Source organism: Stylophora pistillata, chromosome 8, assembly GCF_964205215.1.
Source record: "Stylophora pistillata chromosome 8, jaStyPist1.2, whole genome shotgun sequence".
NCBI lineage: Eukaryota > Metazoa > Cnidaria > Anthozoa > Scleractinia > Pocilloporidae > Stylophora > Stylophora pistillata.
The window spans coordinates 14,969,731-14,989,966 of NC_142526.1; the positions used below are offsets into that span (position 1 = coordinate 14,969,731).

Below are 20,236 nucleotides of genomic sequence, written 5' to 3' on the forward strand. Positions count from 1 at the left end.
TGTCACATTCTGACACCTGTCAATGAGAAAGCACATAAGAAAAAAATAAGCCTGCATATAACACCAGCACTGGTTTGGCAAGCAAACTTGAGTTAGGTGAATATCAAGATGACTACTTCTTCACTGATCATGCGGAAAGTATTGTTCTCATCCAACAACAATCAATCCATGAAAAATCTCTGTTCAGTTTCAATTATCAAATTGTCAAATGTATTTTTAAATTAATTTTTTTTGCTGCAATGGCACATGCAAAATACTGTCTTTCTTTCACTGAAAGCTGAAATCAAGTGATGCACTTTTTCTAGCTAGACACAAGGGGATTTAACCCAGTTTTAATCATTAAACTACTCAGGTTTCTGCTGTGAAATGTATGGTACAAATGCACAATTTCATGGGACTTGCAAAGAATAATTGAAAGTTTATTTAAAAAAGAATTAAAAACTTTGTTCAATGTTCAAGAACAAAAAAATTAGTTTGGAAAATTCAGGTATAAAATAAATGAAAGTTGCATTGATTTATGGAATTGTTAACTGCAAATACCTATGGTTTAAATTTTCTGAGTTACTTTTATGAGAATGATTATTAAATAACAAGCAGTTTTGTAGGCTGCATGTCAAAATCATCTTTTATCTACAAGTTTAGAATACTCTTTCATCACCTTTAATTCATTGAATTCCCAGTCAAGGTACTCTCTGAACAACGATAGCTGAAGAAGATGGAAAGTTGTCTTTTCAGGCCGTGTTATTCTGCCAAGAAAAAAGGCAAAAAACAAACAAGGCAGTTGATGCAAGACGACTGATCCCTAGTGTAAGGGTCAATTAAGTGTAATCTTCAGTACAAGAATAAACATACAAAAATTAGTTGTTTCTAAAATTGCAAGTGAGGAACATAACAGGAAATATTTTCAACATCAACAACTAGAGAGGGGTATAAATGTGGAAAACAGGTGCTACATATAAAAGGGTAAAAAACTTTCTAGTCATAAAAGTAAACACCCTTCTACAGTTCAGACATAATTATTACTTTAATCATGGAGTGACATTCCCCTATCTTAACAACCAAGAAATAATGAAAACAATGAGTCCAGCCAAACATGTCAACTGATAGCAATTTCAGTTATGCTTTTCTCGTCTTAACAAAAGACTCTCACTACAACTCATGACCTTAGACAAGTTTACGATTAGACTCTGTAACAACTTGTAGAGTAGTTTGAAGGAAGATGGATCATCCTAAATTCTTATTCTTTAAAATAAGTCAGGAGTTACATTGTGCAGTGAAGTTGCTAAAAGTAATATTCATCAAAGTTGAGCAACAAAACAAAAAGTTTCAGAAGGGGTCATGCAACAACTATCCCTTCCATGTAAAAGGTAAATTCCAAATACACATTCTTTGTTCATATTATTTTCTTTGACTATTAAATCAAATGTTTAAATTTAGCTAACCTTTTTGAGGCTTTTCCAAATTTCACCTCTTCTCGCAGCAAGGCAAAATGGGGTTCATGTGAGGAAAGCCCAAGCATAATCTGGTAAATGAAATCAAATGTTCTTTCAAAGAGTGACAGCTGTAATGTACCACTTGCATGTATTTAACAGCTTTGTTACAGATTTTATATAAATGCTGTTCCCAAACATTGCTCCCCTGCAATATGTAAGTTAAACAAAACAAACACACATTCGTATAATCAAAATGCATGCAATCAATTTTTAATTCTTTGAAGTAAACTTTACTAAATGTGTTTCACTACATGAGCATGACAATTTTGCTTCCATAGCGACCTACTCTGCTCAGGAACACCCTAATGCGAGAAGATCTTCTAGCCATCATTGGAACTGCATTTTTATATATACTAATGATACTTTAACTGCACAATCTGACCAGTGTATAATAGGTGTAATGTTGTGGCCTGGTTTGATATTACCAAAGTTCAAAACACTATAAAAGAGTGACTCTGATGATGACTTCCGCACAGGTTGTCGAAACGTCAGTCACTGCCACCGACAACAGTCCTTCTCAGGACTACACTCACCCGGACGATCAGACTACACCTTCACATAAAAGAGTGTGCTCCCATAGAAACACCACTTTATGATGAGAGCAAGTCTGTTGCAATTGAAGCTATTTAGACCATGCCCAAAATAGGATTGCTATTTTCTTGTTTTTCACTTAGTACGGATGATTAAGGTACTATTAAAATTAAGCCGATTTTACAAGACTTGTTTAAGTTGTGCTGTTCTTGCCCAATATAAACGTACAAATTTTATCTTTCCTTTATTTGTTTATCTACACCTATGCAAAGGAATTATAAATTTAGGAAATAATCAGTTTAAAAAGAAGATAAAATATATAGGTCTAACGGCTGAGTAAAAGACCTTCCAAAGCCATGATGAGTTGTCCATACCTAGTACTAACGAACTAGCGTACTAAAGAGATGAACAACAAGCCGTGATGAGTTGTCCATACCAAGTACTAACATACTAAAGACATGAACTAAAAGCTGTGATGAGTTGTCTGTACCAAGTACTAACGTACTAGCGTCTTAAAGACATGAACTAAAAGCCGTGATGAGTTGTCCATACCAAGTACTAACGTACTAGGCATTCTAAAGACATAAACTACAAGCTGTGGTGAGTTGTCTGTACCAACTACTGGCGTACTAGCGTCCTAGAGACATGAACTAAAAGCCGTGATGATAATTTTGTCCATACCAAGTACTAACGTACCAGCATACTAAAGAGATGACCTGCAAGCCGTGATAAGTTGTCCGTACCAAGTACTAATGTACTAGCGTACTAAAGACATCAACTACAAGCCATGATGAGTTGTCCGTACCAAGTACTAACGTACTAGCGTACTAAAGACATGAACTACAAGCCGTGATGAGTTTTCCGTACCTACAACTAACGTACTAAAGAGATCAACTACAAGCCGTGATGAGTTGTCCGTACAAAGTACTAATGTACTAAAGAGATGAACTACAAGCCACGATGAGTTCTCCATACCAAGTACTAACGTACTAGTGTACTAAAGACATGAACTACAAGCCGTGATGAGTTGTACGTACCAAGTACTAATGTACTAGTGAACTAAAGAGATGAACTACAAGCCATGATGAGTTGTCCGTACCTAGTACTAACGTACTAAAGAGATGGCCAACAAGCCATGATGAGTTTTCCCTACCAAGCACTAACGTAACAAGTACTAACATACTAACGTACTAATGAACTAGCATACGTAGCCTCCACTCATTTCATTCAAACGCGACAAAAACATAGGCAATTTTTTGGTCAGAAGTTCTTTTCAGACTAATGACCAACCAGGCACTTTTAAATGCGCTCGTGCACGATGCAAAACGTGTCCTTTCATTCACAACACTGATAAAATATCAGGACCTAAACCAACCATTAAGATCACCGATCACTTCACATGCACCTCCATCAATGTAATCCATTGCATAACTTGCACTTATTACAAAAAGATATACATTGGTGAAACAGGCAGAAGACTAGGTGACCGATTCCAAGAACACCTTCAAGACGTGGAAAGGAATGACATGAAACCAGTCACTAGACATTTTAATTTACCTAATCATTCTAAGCAACATATGGCAATCTGCAGTCTTTCCTTACACTTAGGTAGCACAGAAAGCCATAAAACTCTTGAGCAAAAGCTCATCTTTCAAACCGGCAGTCTAAATCCCACAGGGATCAATTTATGCTTTTCATTCCACTAATTTATTCGTGTTTTTCTCGTTGCCATGTTCCCATCAATAACATAGCTCCATTTTCTGCCTTTAAAAGCACACACAACCCACAATTCCTCTATTCGCTCCAACGAAGGGCTAACGCTCAAAACGTCAGCTTTTTTAATCGTTATGGTGGCTAATTTACCATTTCAACTTTGTATATCCAAATTATTACTAAAGAGATGAACTACAAGCCGTGATGAGTTGTCCGTACCGAGTACTAACGTACTAACGGTATTTTTAATATTAGATAGCAAGGCACTAAGGTTTGAAATGCAATCAGTTATGACATTAAGCTTCTATCACATAAAAAATTTAAGAAGCTAAGATGATTTATTCTTGCAAGTTACTAACTGACCTTATTACAATCTACATTTACTTTCTTCTGTTAGTTAATCTGCCTAGACCTACTTTATTTTCCTGCCTATTTTCGCTAATTTGTATTTATAGCTTATAACTAGTTTTTGTCAGTGTGTTTCTGTGTTGTTGTACGTGTTACTTTAAGAAGTCTTAAGTACCTGACACCACTAGTCATTACAGTATTCAAAATCCTTAGGACAGCTAGCTAGCTGCTCTTAGCCTGGTGGTTATTTTGCGCAGCCATGAACTTTATGTTATTTGCTTTACTACTTTTTTGTAATTTAAATTTAATTTAATTCAGGGTGCAAAATGAAGTTGTTGTTGTTGTTGATGATGTTGTTGTTGTTACTGGCTAGTACGCTAGTATGCTTGTGCTCGCTAGCAAGTTGTAGTTAGTACACTAGTGCGTAGGTATTCATGTTCGCTCAAGAGTTGTAGTTAGTACGCTAGTACGTAGGTATTCATGCCAGCTCGAGAGTTGAAGTTAGTATGCCAGTACGTTTGTATGTAGCTATTCCTGCTAGCTCGAGAGTTGAAGTTAGTATGCTAGTACGCTTGTACATAGCTATTCCTGCTAGCTTGAGAGTTGAGGTTAGTACGCTAGTACTTAGGTATTCATGCTCGCTCGAGAGTTGTAGTTAATACGCTAGTACACAGGGATTCATGCTAGCTTGAGAGTTGAAGTTAGTACGCTAGTATGCTAGCATGTAGGTATTCATGCTAGCTTGAGAATTGAAGTTAGTACGCTATTATGTTAGTACGTAGGTATTCATGCTCGCTTGAGAGTTGTAGTTAGTATGCTAGTACGCTAGTACGTAGGTATTCATGCTAGCTCAAGAGTTGCTAGTACAAAAGTATTCATGCTCGCTCGAGAGTTGTAGTTAGTATGCTAGTACGTAGGTATTCATGCTAGCTCGAGAGTTGAAGTTAGTACGCTAGTATGCTAGTACGTAGGTATTCATGCTTGCTTGAGAGTCGTGCTTGCTTGAGAGAGAAGAGTGTGCTAAATAGGTACTGTTAGTACTGTAGTACTGATGAATAAGCAAAAATCTACAGAAAAGCATTCCTATAATGGGCAGCATATGAAACTATTGGTTGAACAAGTTTCAATTACCTCCATAGTACACTGATAGAGATACATTGTTTATACACCAAATTAAAGTAAAAAGTAAGTATAGTTAGAGTAAATACTGTTCATTATTGTTCTTAGTTAAGCAAGCAATAATTACTAATTAACATAATCTTCACTGAATATCGTACCAAAGAACCTTTAAAGCAGTGAAGCTCAATCAGTGTTAGAGGTTTAAAGTTGAACATTCACATAACTTCTCGAAACTAACGTTGGCTTTTCAAAACTGAAGAGACCATTATTTTGAAATCATAGATGAACCTCTTATGGTATCTCTTTAAAAATTTTAGTAGGACTTTATGACACTGTGGAAATACGTTTTTTAGGGCATGATACAGTGTTTTACTGGTCAGCGGACACCTTAACGAGACCATAAAATGCCAATAACTTTTACAATGTTATCGCCATGAGTCTAGTCGATAGTGTAAAAAGGCAAAACTTAGAAAGAATACTGTAAACTTAGCTTTGAAAATCGGCTAACCTTTTGAATAGTTCTTATACTCAATTACATATTTTGCCAAAGCCGAACTGAGGTTGCACACAACAATGAAATTGTCGTTTTTTGTTGGCGGCTCCAGGGCAACTAAGTTTTGTTTATAAAAGAGCTTACGCACTAAGGCTAAAAATGAGACAGTTTTTGAATGGCTGAGATGGTGATATGAGGACGTTGCATTACCAGGTTTGTAAAGCAGTGGCTTGAACCATATAAATTGGCATGTCAACGGCATTTTGGTCAGATCCGTCGAGAAGACAAAACATGGGTACTCGTGTAAGTAGCATGGCCATCCTATCCCCACTCGCTATTAATGAATTTTGTATCAAGTTGGCCAAAACAGTTCTACAGTGGGACACACTGCCATAACGTGTGAAGGATTGAAGCCCCCAAAGTACAAGAATTAGTCTCAAAGAGAGGAAGAATAAACCTATGTATGTTCTAAGTACAAAATGTCCATTTTAATGATAATGAAAAAAGTTTTCACTTTCCACCAGTTTGTTGCTGTTTTCTGAGCAGCAAATATTTTACTTTCCCAACAGGCATTTGTTTCCCAGCAGAATTATGGATAATTTGTAGCATGTTTTCTTTTTACGCTATTTTTCCTTCTCTAATTATTCCATTTTCTTTCTTTCTTTTTGCTTTTTCTTTTCTTCCTTTACTAGCCTACTGCCACCTGCAACATAAAATGTACTGAGATAACAGAATACCTCTAGTTTATTTAGTTCCCTGATTCACAAAGTTACATTACCATCTTGGTAAGAGTAGAACACAAATTTTTAGTAAACAAAAGTATTTTAAAGTAAAATAATCATTAAAATTTAATTTTATTTATTTATGTGAGTAAACCATTGTATTGTCTTTTCTTGTATTGAAACATCCTTGAATGAATCAACTGTCTTCTAAACTTGATTTCTTATATCCAGAAGCTGTCTGAGATATGGAACAAAGAACTCTTGCCTGGTGTTCATCAAGGTGATGATGGTGGTAGCAAAGAAGATGATTAATCTCCCAAATTAGAAATGTTAAGAGAAAATTATTAGAATTCAAGACAAACCTGTTTGTTAAAAATGTTTAGGAGAAACTTGATTAGATTAAGTTAGCTGTCAATTTCCAGTCAACACTAAGTCATGAGGAGTAACCAAAAGCTTGTAATTAGCCTGTGTACAGCTGTGCCCATCTGGTCAAATAAAAATCAGGGAATGGATATTCCCCAACATGAACAACAACAGAACCACACAGACGTCCTTTTCCCAATTTAATACAGAGGAGGGGAGCAGTTGTATGCAGGCTATTTGTAGTCAGTAAGCAATTCTCAGCTAGTTTCACCAATATGCATATATTTTGCCACCAGGTTCTATGATGTCTTGAAAAAAAAAAAAGGTTACCAGTCAAGTAGGAATATTTCCTAACAATGTTCTGTGGGGATATGATGTAATATTACTGATGAGGATCATAATTAACTCCTTACAGTGGTTCAGAGCGTGTGATGTGAGTGATTCCTTAAGCACATACAAACTATGTAAAGCAAAGCAAAGCTAATCTAAAAAAAAAAATAAATGAATGGAAGAAGAGCACCTGATTATTTGCATAAATTAACACAATGCACATGGTGGCATATACATTAGGCAAACATACATGTGCCTGTGAAAGTTTCAAATGACTGAGTTATAAAAAAATAATAAAATAAACCAGTGGATTTTATTGAAAACACTTTCAGGTGAACAAATACAGCTCTTTGAGAAATGAAAGTAGCAGTTGTAGTAACAGGTACAAGCAAACGTACTAAAGACAGGTAATAGAGATCTCCAATCAATTGACAACAATGAAGACTTCATACAAGAAAATGTGTTAATAGGGCCATCATGTTGGACGGTCTCAAATATCACATTTTCAACGCCCTCAATGAATCACCTAATCACTCTTTGTCGAGCCTTGGTTTAGCAAACAAATCAGAATTTTTCCGATTTCCACTCCCTTTGTAAACATCACCATTATATGAGCTTAAATGGGTGTTATTCTCTTCACCAGAGATAACTTGTTGATAAAACTGCAAGTACATGAAATGAACATAATATTATGTTCAAATTTTGATTATGAACAGCAACCACAAATAATTGATTTCAACTGTTCTTAAAGGCACAGAAAATCAGAAAGGTGAAATGGTGAAAACCAAGTCTACATAGGCGAACTCTTCATCCAAGCGAGTGATTTATAAAATGAACAGGCACCGCATGTCGAAGCAAAGTGAGCGTGAATATTTTCACAACACAACAATTACCTGTATCGCTTCATGTTAACTACACTTAAAAATCCAACCAGTCTTCAGACTCCCTCGGAAAGTATCTTGCAGAACCTATCTTCTGCTTTGTATGGATAACTATCACTGTTTCTGACAATTCTGAAGGTGAGGGCTACTGAAGAAACACGATTACACTTTATAATGACAGTCAGCTGAAGTCAGCTGAAGTCAGCAAACAGCACACAACTCCAAACAAAATGACTACTCAGTACTGCTATTCATTAAGACGCGGTGTTAGTATTAAAAAATTCATTCAGAGAATCAATTCTAACAAAAAATGAGTATTATGGATATGTTCCAACTTAGACCAAGCAAAAAACCGTTATTTTCATCGAACTCACACAAGTAGCACATCGAAGTGCTTGGCAGCCTAAAGTTGACGACCACTGACCACTGTGACGTCATCTAAACGTATTTCCGTGGTGTCAGACTTTCCATGTTCTTTTAAATAATGCTTGAGTATAATTATCATACATCCTACATGGACTTTTGGGAGAAAAATATTTAGATGGTGTTTTTTGAAGTCGTGCATCCAAGACCCAGTCTAACAGGTCTTAGCCATATGATTTAAACATACAAAAAAAAAAAATACAAAGAGAACCACTTTTTGGCTTAACTACATGCAAATCTGTAGATCACCATAACCACTGCTTGACAACCAGAAGGGATTTCTTTTAATAAGCAATCAGAACCTCCAATACTCTATTTAACTTGATTTACTCACCAGGTCAGCATCTAGGCCATATAGACAATGCCTTGTGTTGGGATCATAGTCAGGGTTCACTCTCTCAGACCTGATGAACTCCATGATTTTATGCTCACCCTCACCAGGTGTCTGGAAAGGATAATTTATGTTGCATTGAATATCAAATGAAATAATTTTATTTTACACAGCTCAAGGATAAGCATAAGAAGTTAGGGCACAAAAGTTTACCACTTGAGTAACTACACTTAATCATATCATTCAGTAATAATGATTATTTTTATCTCAGTTCATGAGCGGTTGGTATTCTACAAATCCTGCCATCTGATTGGTTCCAAGAGTGGGCAGTATTCTCCCATCTGGCCTGCTTACAGTGAGCAGTATCCTATTAGTTACATGTTGAGTCGCCTAGTACATCCTTGACTTCATTGCAACCTTTCATAAATAAATTTTGTTTCACCTGCTGGTCAGCATTTGTAAGCAGAGATTTCAGTCACAACCTTTAACCGATATATATCTTATTAATTCTCTCCTCTTTCTCTCTCTCAAAAAGAAAAAACTGGTTTGGTACCAAACGTGTTTCTCTAATAGATTGACATGTGGCCTACAAAATTGTTTGTAATTAAATAAAACTTCAAAAAAGGTAACTAAGAAAGTTAAAACCAGAGGTATTGTACTTGCAGTAAACAATTAGTTCTATCAATGCTATTTTCATTCATTCAATATCAGAATTTGTTGCAGGATATTGAACAAAGGTCTGAGTTCTACCATATATAAACCTTTGCTAATTCTTTACAAGTTCCAGACATTAATATTTCTACCATACATTTCACAGTAGAAACCAAAGAAATTCAATGACTAAAAGTCACATTACATCCCCTTGTTTCTAGGTAGAAAAAACATGTTATTTGACTTTAATTTTTCAGCAAAAGAAAGATTTTACAGACATCAGTACACAGATAAGACTGTTTCAGTGAAGCCTCTCTTTTTGAAGCACATTACCTCTCTTTTTTCTTTCATCTCCTTGCTATGAGTTACAGCCCTAAGTTATTCTGGTTCTTTTTACAAGCATTTAAGTTTAAGAAAAAAATAGAAATGCTATACACTATCCTGGGTTGGTCTGTATTGGGAAAAACTGTGCCCTATCTTGTGTCCTATCACTGCCTCGGGCGGTATCCAAGACAAAGGGCACAGTTTTTCCCAATATAGACTTCCTGGCTGGTGAATAACATGCTTACTTAAAAAACTGATACAAGACTACACAGTGATACCATACCACTGAGGAGCACCACAGGCTCTTGTTATTTACCAGACAAGAAAAAAGAACTGTGACACAATTTAATGAAAAATCTAGTGGTTAATACCTCATGTCCAGACAGATATACTCTTAATCCTTGCCAAGCAGGATCAGTAGAAATCTTGTAACTAACAAAAAACTTCAATTGCTCATGGAGTCTTACCATAAAAGGAGTACCTAAGAAACACACCATACACACTACAGTTTAATAAGACAAACTATAACTCTATATTCCTCTTAGAAAAAAATCCTAATTAATACATAAGTCAAATTTTTATCAAAAAAGATTTCAAATTAGTGTAAAAACTAAGCAATGATTGAATTTATCAGTAGTTTGAAATACAAAATCACAAGAAGAAGAACAATTTAACCCACAATAGACACGATTACAAGCACATACCAGGGGTAATACAATTGGAATCAAATCTTTCTTCTTCCGGTAGAACTTGGCCCTTTTCCAAAGCTTTACGAATTTTGTCTTCTGCCTCTTTAGCAGACCTGCAGGTAAACAAGAGAAAACCATAGCCAACCAAATATCTAGAAAATTCACTGACAAAAAATTATGTATCTACTGTGTACACCCTGTAGCTACGTATACATTTATAAAAGACAGATATGTAGAACTCTGACCTTCATGAGAAGAAACACTCCAAATAGGAAATAAGTTTTATTCAAAGTATACAGACCTAATTATACATTTAAACTATTACCGAAAACGACGTCCTCTTTGTTGATTCATTTTTGCCCGAGGAGCCACACCATCAACAGCCATGAAGAACACTCTCTTAGGTTTAATGATACGGAACAGCACCTAGGCAAACAATTTTAACAAACTTGTATAATTATAAAGTAACTGTTGTGAACTAAACTTTTATTAAGAATCATTTCCCAAGGCCAGTATATTCTTCATTGTGACACTCGCCACGACAAGCTCAATAGTGATACATATAGTTTACATGTAGTCCAAACATTTGCTTTTTGATAAGTACCCTTTCCTATGTAGTCAAGGGGCTAACTCTGAAAAAGGCCTTATTTAAAGAGATGGTTCAACCCACCCGACAGAAAAGGTCTAGCAGCGGATTCTTATAGAAGAATAACTGCTCTTTAATACTAGGTACTATGTAGTGCTGAACTGTGGTACCACTAACAAGATAGATGGGGGTCTTGTTCCAAATTTGGCTTTCAACGTAGAAATAAGGCTTAACCATTTTTCGCCTTGTAAACCTAATGACTCTTATCAAAATATCCCAGAAAACACTTTAAGGTGTTACAAAGTCTGCAGCTTTAATTTGAGTGATTATGAGCCCCCAAAAAAGGTCACATGACATGTCACGTGACTACTTCTCGTCACAAATTCACTTTTTAAGCCAAATCTAGCAAGTTTCAATTCTTTCAAATGCCCAAATAACCTATCCTTTTATCCTTAAGCCTTCCAATACAAAATGTAGGTCTACTTCTGTCAATTTGTGCAAAAGAAATCCACCTGGATACACCAACTTGAAAGAAATAAGCGAAATACCCGCATGTCCCCATTTCAATAGTCGTCAGCATGAAAACAAGGCTGAGACCAAAACAAGCTTAAAACACGTGAAATTTTCAAAATTAAACACAGTTTCAACATGTGACTTTTTAACAATAAGAGTCTCAACCAGTGCTTAGGCCTCATAGTGCTTATTTGTTGCCATGGTAGCAGTTACCATTGCTAATATTCACCAATTTTAATTTTTCTGGCATAAAACAAAATTCGTTAGTAGTTAGAACGTGATTTCTTGGTTTGAGAAAGTTACAGTTGTATTGAGTAGTTGGGGACATCATGGTGAGGGGTAAATCTGGAGTAGCTTCAAGGTATTGGGTAATTAGCTGTGCAGTACAGAATTTGAAATAATTCTAGTCGACCGATGAATACTCCAAAGATAATCTGATAAGTGTAGATAAGAAACATGTACACTGTTTGCAAGTTATGGTGTGTGTTTCAACTTTTGCTTGGTAATACAGCAAAGAAAAACATGGAAAAGCGATAAAATATATACATATATGAGAACGATCCTTCGCAGTAACGCACTATTTGAGCAATAGTGAAAATCAGACCTGAAAAAAATTTCAGGCCTGTACGGGACTCGAACCACTGACCTCTGCGATACTAGTGCAGCGCTCTACCAATTGAGCTAACAAGCCAACTGGGAGCAGGCCATCAAATTAATTCGATATAAACCCGTAGATGATAAATCAAACAACAACAAACATATGAAACATATGTGTGAACATATGTGTGAACTGATTTTCACTATTGCTCAAATAGTGCGTTACTGCGAAGGATCGTTCTCATATACGTCTCATAACCACAGTTCACACATTATGTTTCATATGTTTGTTGTTGTTTGATTTATCATCTACGGGTTTATATCGAATTAATTTGATGGCCTGCTCCCAGTTGGCTTGTTAGCTCAATTGGTAGAGCGCTGCACTAGTATCGCAGAGGTCAGTGGTTCGAGTCCCGTACAGGCCTGAAATTTTTTTCAGGTCTGATTTTCACTATTGCTCAAATAGTGCGTTACTGCGAAGGATCGTTCTCATATACGTCTCATAACCGCAGTTCACACATATGTTTCATATGTTTGTTGTTGTTTGATTTATCATCTACGGGTTTATATCGAATTAATTTGATGGCCTGCTCCCAGTTGGCTTGTTAGCTCAATTGGTAGAGCACTGCACTAGTATCGCAGAGGTCAGTGGTTCGAGTCCTGTACAGGCCTGAAATTTTTTTCAGGTCTGATTTTCACTATTGCTCAAATAGTGCGTTACTGCGAAGGATCGTTCTCATATACGTCTCATAACCGCAGTTCACACATATGTTTCATATGTTTGTTGTTGTTAAAATATATACAGTTTACATTAGTTTGCACAAAAAAGATGAAAACTTTAACTTTTATTGATTTTATTTTAATTTATTGATTTATTACAGATTCCAACAATTAAGAGGCTCTTCTTCTGGAACAATACTAATCTAATCTAAGTATATATTTGTAGTAACTAATTAAAAGTATAATAACAATAATAAAATTAATCAATGTAACTTATCATGAGATATTAAAATATACAATACATATTATGTGGATTCAAGACCGATGTTTAGCAAACAAATGTTTCTTAGCACTGTGGCAAAAAACATTATGTTTATGCATGAAACAACGGCAGACATTCGCACAGAAGCTGGCTCAGGAAAATGCTGAATGGCATGGACTGGTACGAATCTCTGCTTGTCTTTAACACCAGTTCGAAACCCCAACTCCTGGCAGGACAACTCTTTAAAGTGTGCAATTGATAGCACGGCCACATTAGCGTCTGGCGATTGGATGACAATCCGTCGATGTGTTGCAGCAGCATTCTTAGCGGGAAGCAGCAGTCATGTATCTGCCTCTTCGTGATCAGAAAATAAGTTAGGCTCTATGGTTACGAAACCTTGGGTAAGAGACACTGTTCTTGACCCGTCTTGGAATCCGCCAGCGAGGAAGACCTGTGAAGGGCCTAAACGTTCAGGGAGGTGTTGACTTAAAGCATCACAAAGAAATGCGGCCAAGTTTTCTTTTTTCTTTGGGTTGGAAATAAACTTTGTCCACTGCTTCGGAACTGGTGTAGATTCACCATGGATCTTCACTTCTAGGGAGCTTGATTCACCCCTCTTCTTGCATTTGCCTGATCAAATACTAGGTCCACTCGAGTGCAGCAGTTACGACTCAAAGTACTGATGACAAGATGTGAATATTTCCCAGACAGCTCTCCAAATGTTGCAGTTCCTGCAGATTGTAACATTTGAATTAAGGCCATTGCATCGATAAGGTATGCTGTAGGGATTTCTGAACAAGGAAGGCTTGAGGGACACGAGATATCCTTCTCCAACAGAGGCATCAAGGTGCTTTTACCTGTCTTTAGGAGAGTTCCATCTGGGTGTGCTAGTGCAATGGGTACACTGCACAGCTCATACGAAAGCACCTCTTTAAGATGTATGTGTCTGTGCTTCGCAGTTACCAGAAGGCGGCCAGAGATCTCACGATCTGCATTTATCAATGAAATTTTCTCTTTCTGACTTGTGCTCATCACAATTATCTTTGCCACTGAACGAAACAACTTGATCTTCAGCTTTTGGATTGGATCCCAGAGATTTGTTTCATTGCTCTTCAGTCTAGATGAAATAAACCTCTCAATACTCTGCCTGCCTAACTGTGTCGCTCTCGGAGCCTGTCTGCATCAGCATCAGGAAGAACACCAGAGGCAAGATTACTCAGAGGTATCGGTTTGCTCTCATCGTGAATGTCATCTGGAATGTGAAAAGGGTCATTTAGGAGCCCACTGCTAAAGGATTCTGCTAGGTTTTGAACATCCTTTTCATCCCGTGCCAATCTTGAAGGTCCTGTATCTTTATGAGTTCCGATTCGATCAGAGTTCTCAAAACCTCACATTGCCTTGACCGCCTGTGTCATAGCAGCTCTATTGAGGATGATAAGAAACCATCGATCCACTGCATCTTCTTTTGTGCTCATGCCAATGGTGTCACACACAGATGACATAACAAAATTTGAGACCCCCCACTTGACTCAGACAAACAAACTACTCCAAGTGCCCTTTCTATAAGAGCGTTTAGCGGTATCGATGTCGTTTGCGAGCTCTTTGCTTTGTTCTTTGACTGTTTTAACCCAAGAGGATGGTGTTCCTGGCTCGAAATTTGACTGAGAACCAAAGGACTACACTTTAGATTGATCAGTTAAAATGATGGTTAAAGTGCTGAGGTTTGAGATTAAGCGGAAAATGTGATGAACTTGTAAAACGTGTCACTGAATGCATAAAGACTGGAAATCATCACACACTCAATCCAAGTATAGATGAGGAGAAATGGTTTGCGGCGAAGGCTGTAAAGGAAAGTTGTGAACTTCAGCAAAGTTGCAATTTGGTTTTGTTTCCAGAGATTCAGTCAATGGGCTGGCATGTGTTTCCTTCTCGCAACATACCCAAACTGTTTAACTATGGACACATACATTATTATGCCTTGGAATCAATCCAGAATGTCAATGTTACGGAAGAAAACGACCAAGGACTTGGACATGTGATGGACAAACCAGTAAAAAGTGGACGAAGGTACGTAGATTCAGGATTTGTCCATGATGTAATGGACACGTTGACTGCCTACCATTAGTTAGTAAGAGCTCACATTTGGTCATCGACGAAAATGGAGCTTCCGCACAATGTTATTGCTTGCCAGTCCCTAGTCTACAATAATCAAGACCTCATTGTTTGTTTTCAGTTTGGTCACAACACTAGTTATCAAACCCGCTGCATTGTTCAGAGGGGGCGGGCGTAACACAATGTAGGTATGCAACTGTAAGGTTGCTAAGACAAGAAATCATGTAAATATTAACTGCTGTTACTTCACAATATCTTTAAAAAAAGTTGTCTCTTATTTTATTATGCAGTAAATACATTATGCAACATTGCTTGTTTTGTTGAATACATTTTTTTGTTCATCTCAGTCTATCTCAAAGATGAAGGAAAGATCACGGCTACAGTGGTGATTTCGCGACCTTATACGAGTCAAAATTGTGTACATTGCTGTTGTGGGGAGAACCTTAAGGGGTTAGAGAACTGTATATTCCATAAAGCAATCTATGAGCTAAAGGATAATAATGTAAAAAGAGCCTATTTTTATAATGAACAAGGCAATTTTTATCTATTAATTAGGTTTGGTAGAAAGTTATATTTGTAAATAAAACAATAAAATTATTGTCTAATTGAACACGTGCACAACTGGCTTCTGCTGGCTTCAGATTTGCCTTTACAGGATCGGGATGTTCCGTAGTGGGCCTTTTTTGCCAGGCCAATGAAGGGCACAAATGTTTGTATTTCTTGAGAGATATTCTTTTCGGTAAGGAATTCCCTCGAACAAGCCACTAACCATCATCTGCACTTCTAGATGTCTTGCGTCAGTTTAGGAAATGGGATGAAAGCTTTTTTTCCGGACTCCTCCAACTCTTTGAGCGATTTTGGCCATTTCTCTGGGTACCTTGAGTCAGTTTTGCAATTACCCCAACAGCACCGCTTCGTAGGAACCATTTTTTTTCCTTCGAGGAAGTACAGACTGTGATTTGCCCGATTTTTAACAATTTTTGTTCACATACTGTCGCCAACCGGCATACATTCGCTTATGGTGGATTGCAATGATAAACGAATCGCAATGTTTGTCTGAGTCACGCGGGGGTCTCATGAGACAAAACCCATTTTTAGAAATAGTGCGCAATGCCATTATACCCCCTTTGGACTTGGAATCTAGGTTAATAGACTGCTCCATGGCCACGTCCATCCAGACTTGTGCAAAGGGTTGTTTTGAGTGACTCACACTATGGTTTCCATTGATGAACTCTTTGTAAACCTTCTGGATGTTTGGTTTCTAGCATGTTCATACCAGAAAGATAAACAGGATGCCACCTGGCATAGTTTATCCGGCCCAAAGCGAAGAAATGGGGAACCATGGCAGCCGTTGCGGTGAGGTGCAGCTTCCAGTTTCCAGTTCATTCAGCCTTAATGAACTGCAGAAAAACCAGTACCATGTTGATGTAGTCTTCCCAGAAGCAGAAAGCTTTGGATTTTTCCCTCACTTCAGATCTGAATGCTTCTAGCAGTGATGTCAGCGGCTCTACACAGGATAGAAAATCCATCCAGCCATCCGTCTTTTTGACAGTTCTTTGTTTTTCATTGTAGTTTTGCAATCACTACTTCTGTTGACCACAAGCCACTTCGTTGGGTCATCTAAATCCTGTCTCATAGTCACATTTGAAATCTATGTTTATTTTTGAAAATTCCACGTGTTTTAAGCTCAGAAAGTGAATTTTTGACAAGAAAAAGTCACATGACATGTCACATGACCTTTTTCAGGACTCGTAATCACTCAAATTAAAGTTGTAGACTTTGTAAACACCTTTAAGTGTTTTCTCAGATATTTTGATAAGAGTCATTAGGTTTTTAGGGCAAAAAATGGTTAAGCCTCGTTCTATGTTAAAAGCCAAATTTGGAAAAAGACCCCCATCTATCTCGTTAGTGGTACCACAATTCAGCACTACATAGTACCTAGTTTTAAAGAGCTTCTATAAGAATCCAGTGCTAGACCTTTCCTGTCAGGTGGGTTGAATGCAACAATATTTTCCCAGTTCTAGCTCCTTGAGTAATAGTACAAACCTTACAATTTGACTTGTTATATAATTTTTGCAGTGAGACTTTACCGTTATTTGTAATGCTAAGGGCTTGGATATTCTCGAAACTTCAACAGGTGGAAGTATTCCTTTCCCGGTTTGAAAATTTATTTTACCTATTGTGCTTAAGTACATTGAGTACTAAGGAAAGCCCTGTTTTTAAATGACCATGTGCTCAAAATTATGCTGTATAACATACAAGTACCCTAATTAATGCTTATCTGGACGTGATTAAATGTCACGATTACCACTTCTCAAATTTTAATTGTAGTAATGGATCTTTTGTATTTTCTGGTTCTTGAGTATTGAAAAGTTCGGTTTTGACGTCTAAATAACATACAAGATCTCACGAAGGGAAAAACTGAAAACTGAAATCTATCAGCTGCTTAGCCACAATGACAACAAGATCGACAAAATTAATTTCTCTCAGATCAGACTCAAACACTCACTTCGATATAATGAAATATATCAGCAAATATTTCTTCTTCACTTTTTCTGAAGTGAGGATCATCGTCATTAGGATGCGAGCAAGGATGGATGATTCCATTCATGTCCAGGTACAAATTATCAAAGACAGGAATCTGAAATTTAACAAGAAAAGGATTAAAACTGAACATATCCTTTCCCACAAATCTAAAACAGTGAGACGGAGTGCTTCTGCACATTGCAATTCTACCTGGTGTTCTTGAACAACTTGACTTATGCATGGGTATCGCTCACTAACCCATCTATAAAATTTAGGAACTCCCATATCTGTTTTATCGAAAAGACATATAATCTTAAAGGAAGAAAGCTGAAATTTTCGTCGGCGTAAGATGTCTACACATCTGCACACCATGCAAAAGCCCACAAAGGTTCAAGTCAGTAATCTAACCGCTGACTCAAAAGAATTCCTTCATAGACGTTAAGTATGACACACTTTTCCGTCCCGTTACCCCTCAGTTCGGAGCGGAGCGGGAGAGTACCGTAACAATTCAATTTAGTGCCTGAGGTGCTTAATTACTTTTGGCACCTAGAGGGAGAGTGCTTATCCGAAACGGGGCGTTTACTAGGGACGGCGCTTATTTCTCTTTTCTTTTTTTAAGAGAAAATGTGCGAAACGAGGCTTTGATCTTTATTTTAAAAAGGATCAAGAGGACTGTAAAGCTGGCTTGCTGTCCCTAGATCCTACCTGGCTATTACGACAGCCAAGCAATCGTCGCATAATTTGAAGACGAGACCATTCGTTTGGAGGAATTTTTCATCTGCATGTACTCTAACATGTGCATGTACTCTTACAGTGCTATGCACGTGCAGAACGAGGGGCTAAATATTCAGTAGGGGTGCTTATTAGAATAGGGGTATGCCCTATACAACTATTATGCCACTAGCAGAGCCCGATTTTTTTCCAAATTATGCTCAAAATTATTCTCGTTTTTGAAAATCACGCTAATTTTTCTTAATGTATGCTTAAAAATAAAAAAACACAAAAACTACTCCAAAACCTAAAATTATATATTTACTGTCAATAAAGCATCATATTTTCTTTATCTTGAGTTACATAACTCCTGTCTTGATGACTCTTCTCTCGGTAATGATTCGGTAATAGTTTGTTCACTCACCTTCCACTATATCTTCTTTTCCTTTGCCTTCTAGGCTACAGATCACAATCTTCATTCTCCTCAAGCATCTCTAAAAATGGTGCGTAGCACAGGATCGGCTATCTTTGCAAGTATTCATGACATAGACTCCCACCCCCGAATATTATTTAAATAATGAAGCAGCAAGTGTTGCTGGAAGTTTAATTTATGAGGGGGCATTGGGATTTTCGGTTTTGCGGTTTTATTTATTTTTAGATCGTTCTTTCGGTTTTTGTGCTAAAAAACGTCGGTTTCTCGATTTTGGTATTCATCGCGGTTTGCGGATTTTCCGCTTTTAAGCATTTGGTTTTCGGTTTTCGCGAAAAATACTAACGGGTTTTCGGATTGTATTGTATTGTATTGTATTGTAATCTTTATTTAGACACGATCAATTCATCAGCCTATAAAAATACATATCACATACGCTAAGATATTTAAAATTAAAACTACATACTATAACACTAAAGCTGTTTTCCGTGAATGCCGTGCGTTAGACTTAAAAAATGTCATTGATCTTACGTTTAAATAACCCCAGAGACTCTGTGTTCCTTATATCGCGTGGTAAACTGTTCCATAATGTGGCGCCATTGTAGCTAAAGCTTTTTCTGTAATAATTAGTGCGCGGTAGTGGAACATTAAGCTTATTTTCAGAGTCCCTGAGGTCATAAGCAGAGTCACGCCACGTAAACTTTGAATATAGATACCTTGGAGCTAGCCCGTGCAGACATCTAAACATCATGGTGGCTTTATGGATTTCTTGCTGGCGTGCAAGATTTTTCCACCCTAAAAACTCGAGTAGCTCAGTTGCATCAGCATCATAGTTAGAGAATGTCAACACACGGGCTGCTCTATTCTGCAATTTCTGCAGTTTGTCTCGTAGCGTTTTCCCACAGCTACCCCAAACAATGTCACAGTAATCAAAGTGAGGTTTTACTAAAGCTTGGTAGATGAGATGTAAGGTTGATGCTGGGATCAGGTGCCTAATTCGCTTTAGGGCCCCGATACCAGAGGCGATCTTTTTCGTTAGTTTTTCGATGTGACTATGCCAATCGAGTTTATCGTCTATTATTACACCAAGCGATTTTGTAGCTGAAACCTGGCTCACTTGAGTATTGTTCATTCTAATTGTTGGTGAAGCTGTGAGAGTATTCAGTCTCTGCCTCGACCCTATTAGCATGAATTCGGTTTTAGTCATGTTCAACGTGAGTTTGTTCGCTCGTAGCCAGTTGAAGACGTTTTCTAGGTCTTCATTTAGACAAAACTGAACGTTCTCAAGATTGCTTCCCGCATATGTGAGGTGCGTGTCATCGGCATACATTCTCGGTTTACAATTTGATAAGCAATTTGGAAGATCGT

The 20,236-nt window shown here is 37.3% G+C and overlaps 1 protein-coding gene across 2 annotated transcripts in view; it reads right to left on the bottom strand.

Annotated features, from left to right (window-relative positions):
* Nucleotides 1-18,126, bottom strand: part of LOC111332903 (5'-3' exoribonuclease 1) — a 56,269-nt gene extending 38,143 nt beyond the window's left edge. For both annotated transcript variants that reach the window (XM_088729975.1, XM_088729976.1), the window contains exons 1-8: nucleotides 17,938-18,126; nucleotides 17,711-17,842; nucleotides 10,737-10,837; nucleotides 10,427-10,524; nucleotides 10,094-10,203; nucleotides 8,751-8,861; nucleotides 1,443-1,522; nucleotides 659-746 (exon numbers count right to left, since the gene is read on the bottom strand). In XM_088729975.1, the coding sequence (XP_088586101.1) occupies nucleotides 659-746; nucleotides 1,443-1,522; nucleotides 8,751-8,861; nucleotides 10,094-10,203; nucleotides 10,427-10,524; nucleotides 10,737-10,837; nucleotides 17,711-17,842; nucleotides 17,938-18,099 (882 nt within the window). In that variant the 5' untranslated portion in view covers nucleotides 18,100-18,126. The remainder of the gene's footprint in view (nucleotides 1-658; nucleotides 747-1,442; nucleotides 1,523-8,750; nucleotides 8,862-10,093; nucleotides 10,204-10,426; nucleotides 10,525-10,736; nucleotides 10,838-17,710; nucleotides 17,843-17,937) is intronic.
* Nucleotides 18,127-20,236: the final 2,110 nt, after the last annotated feature.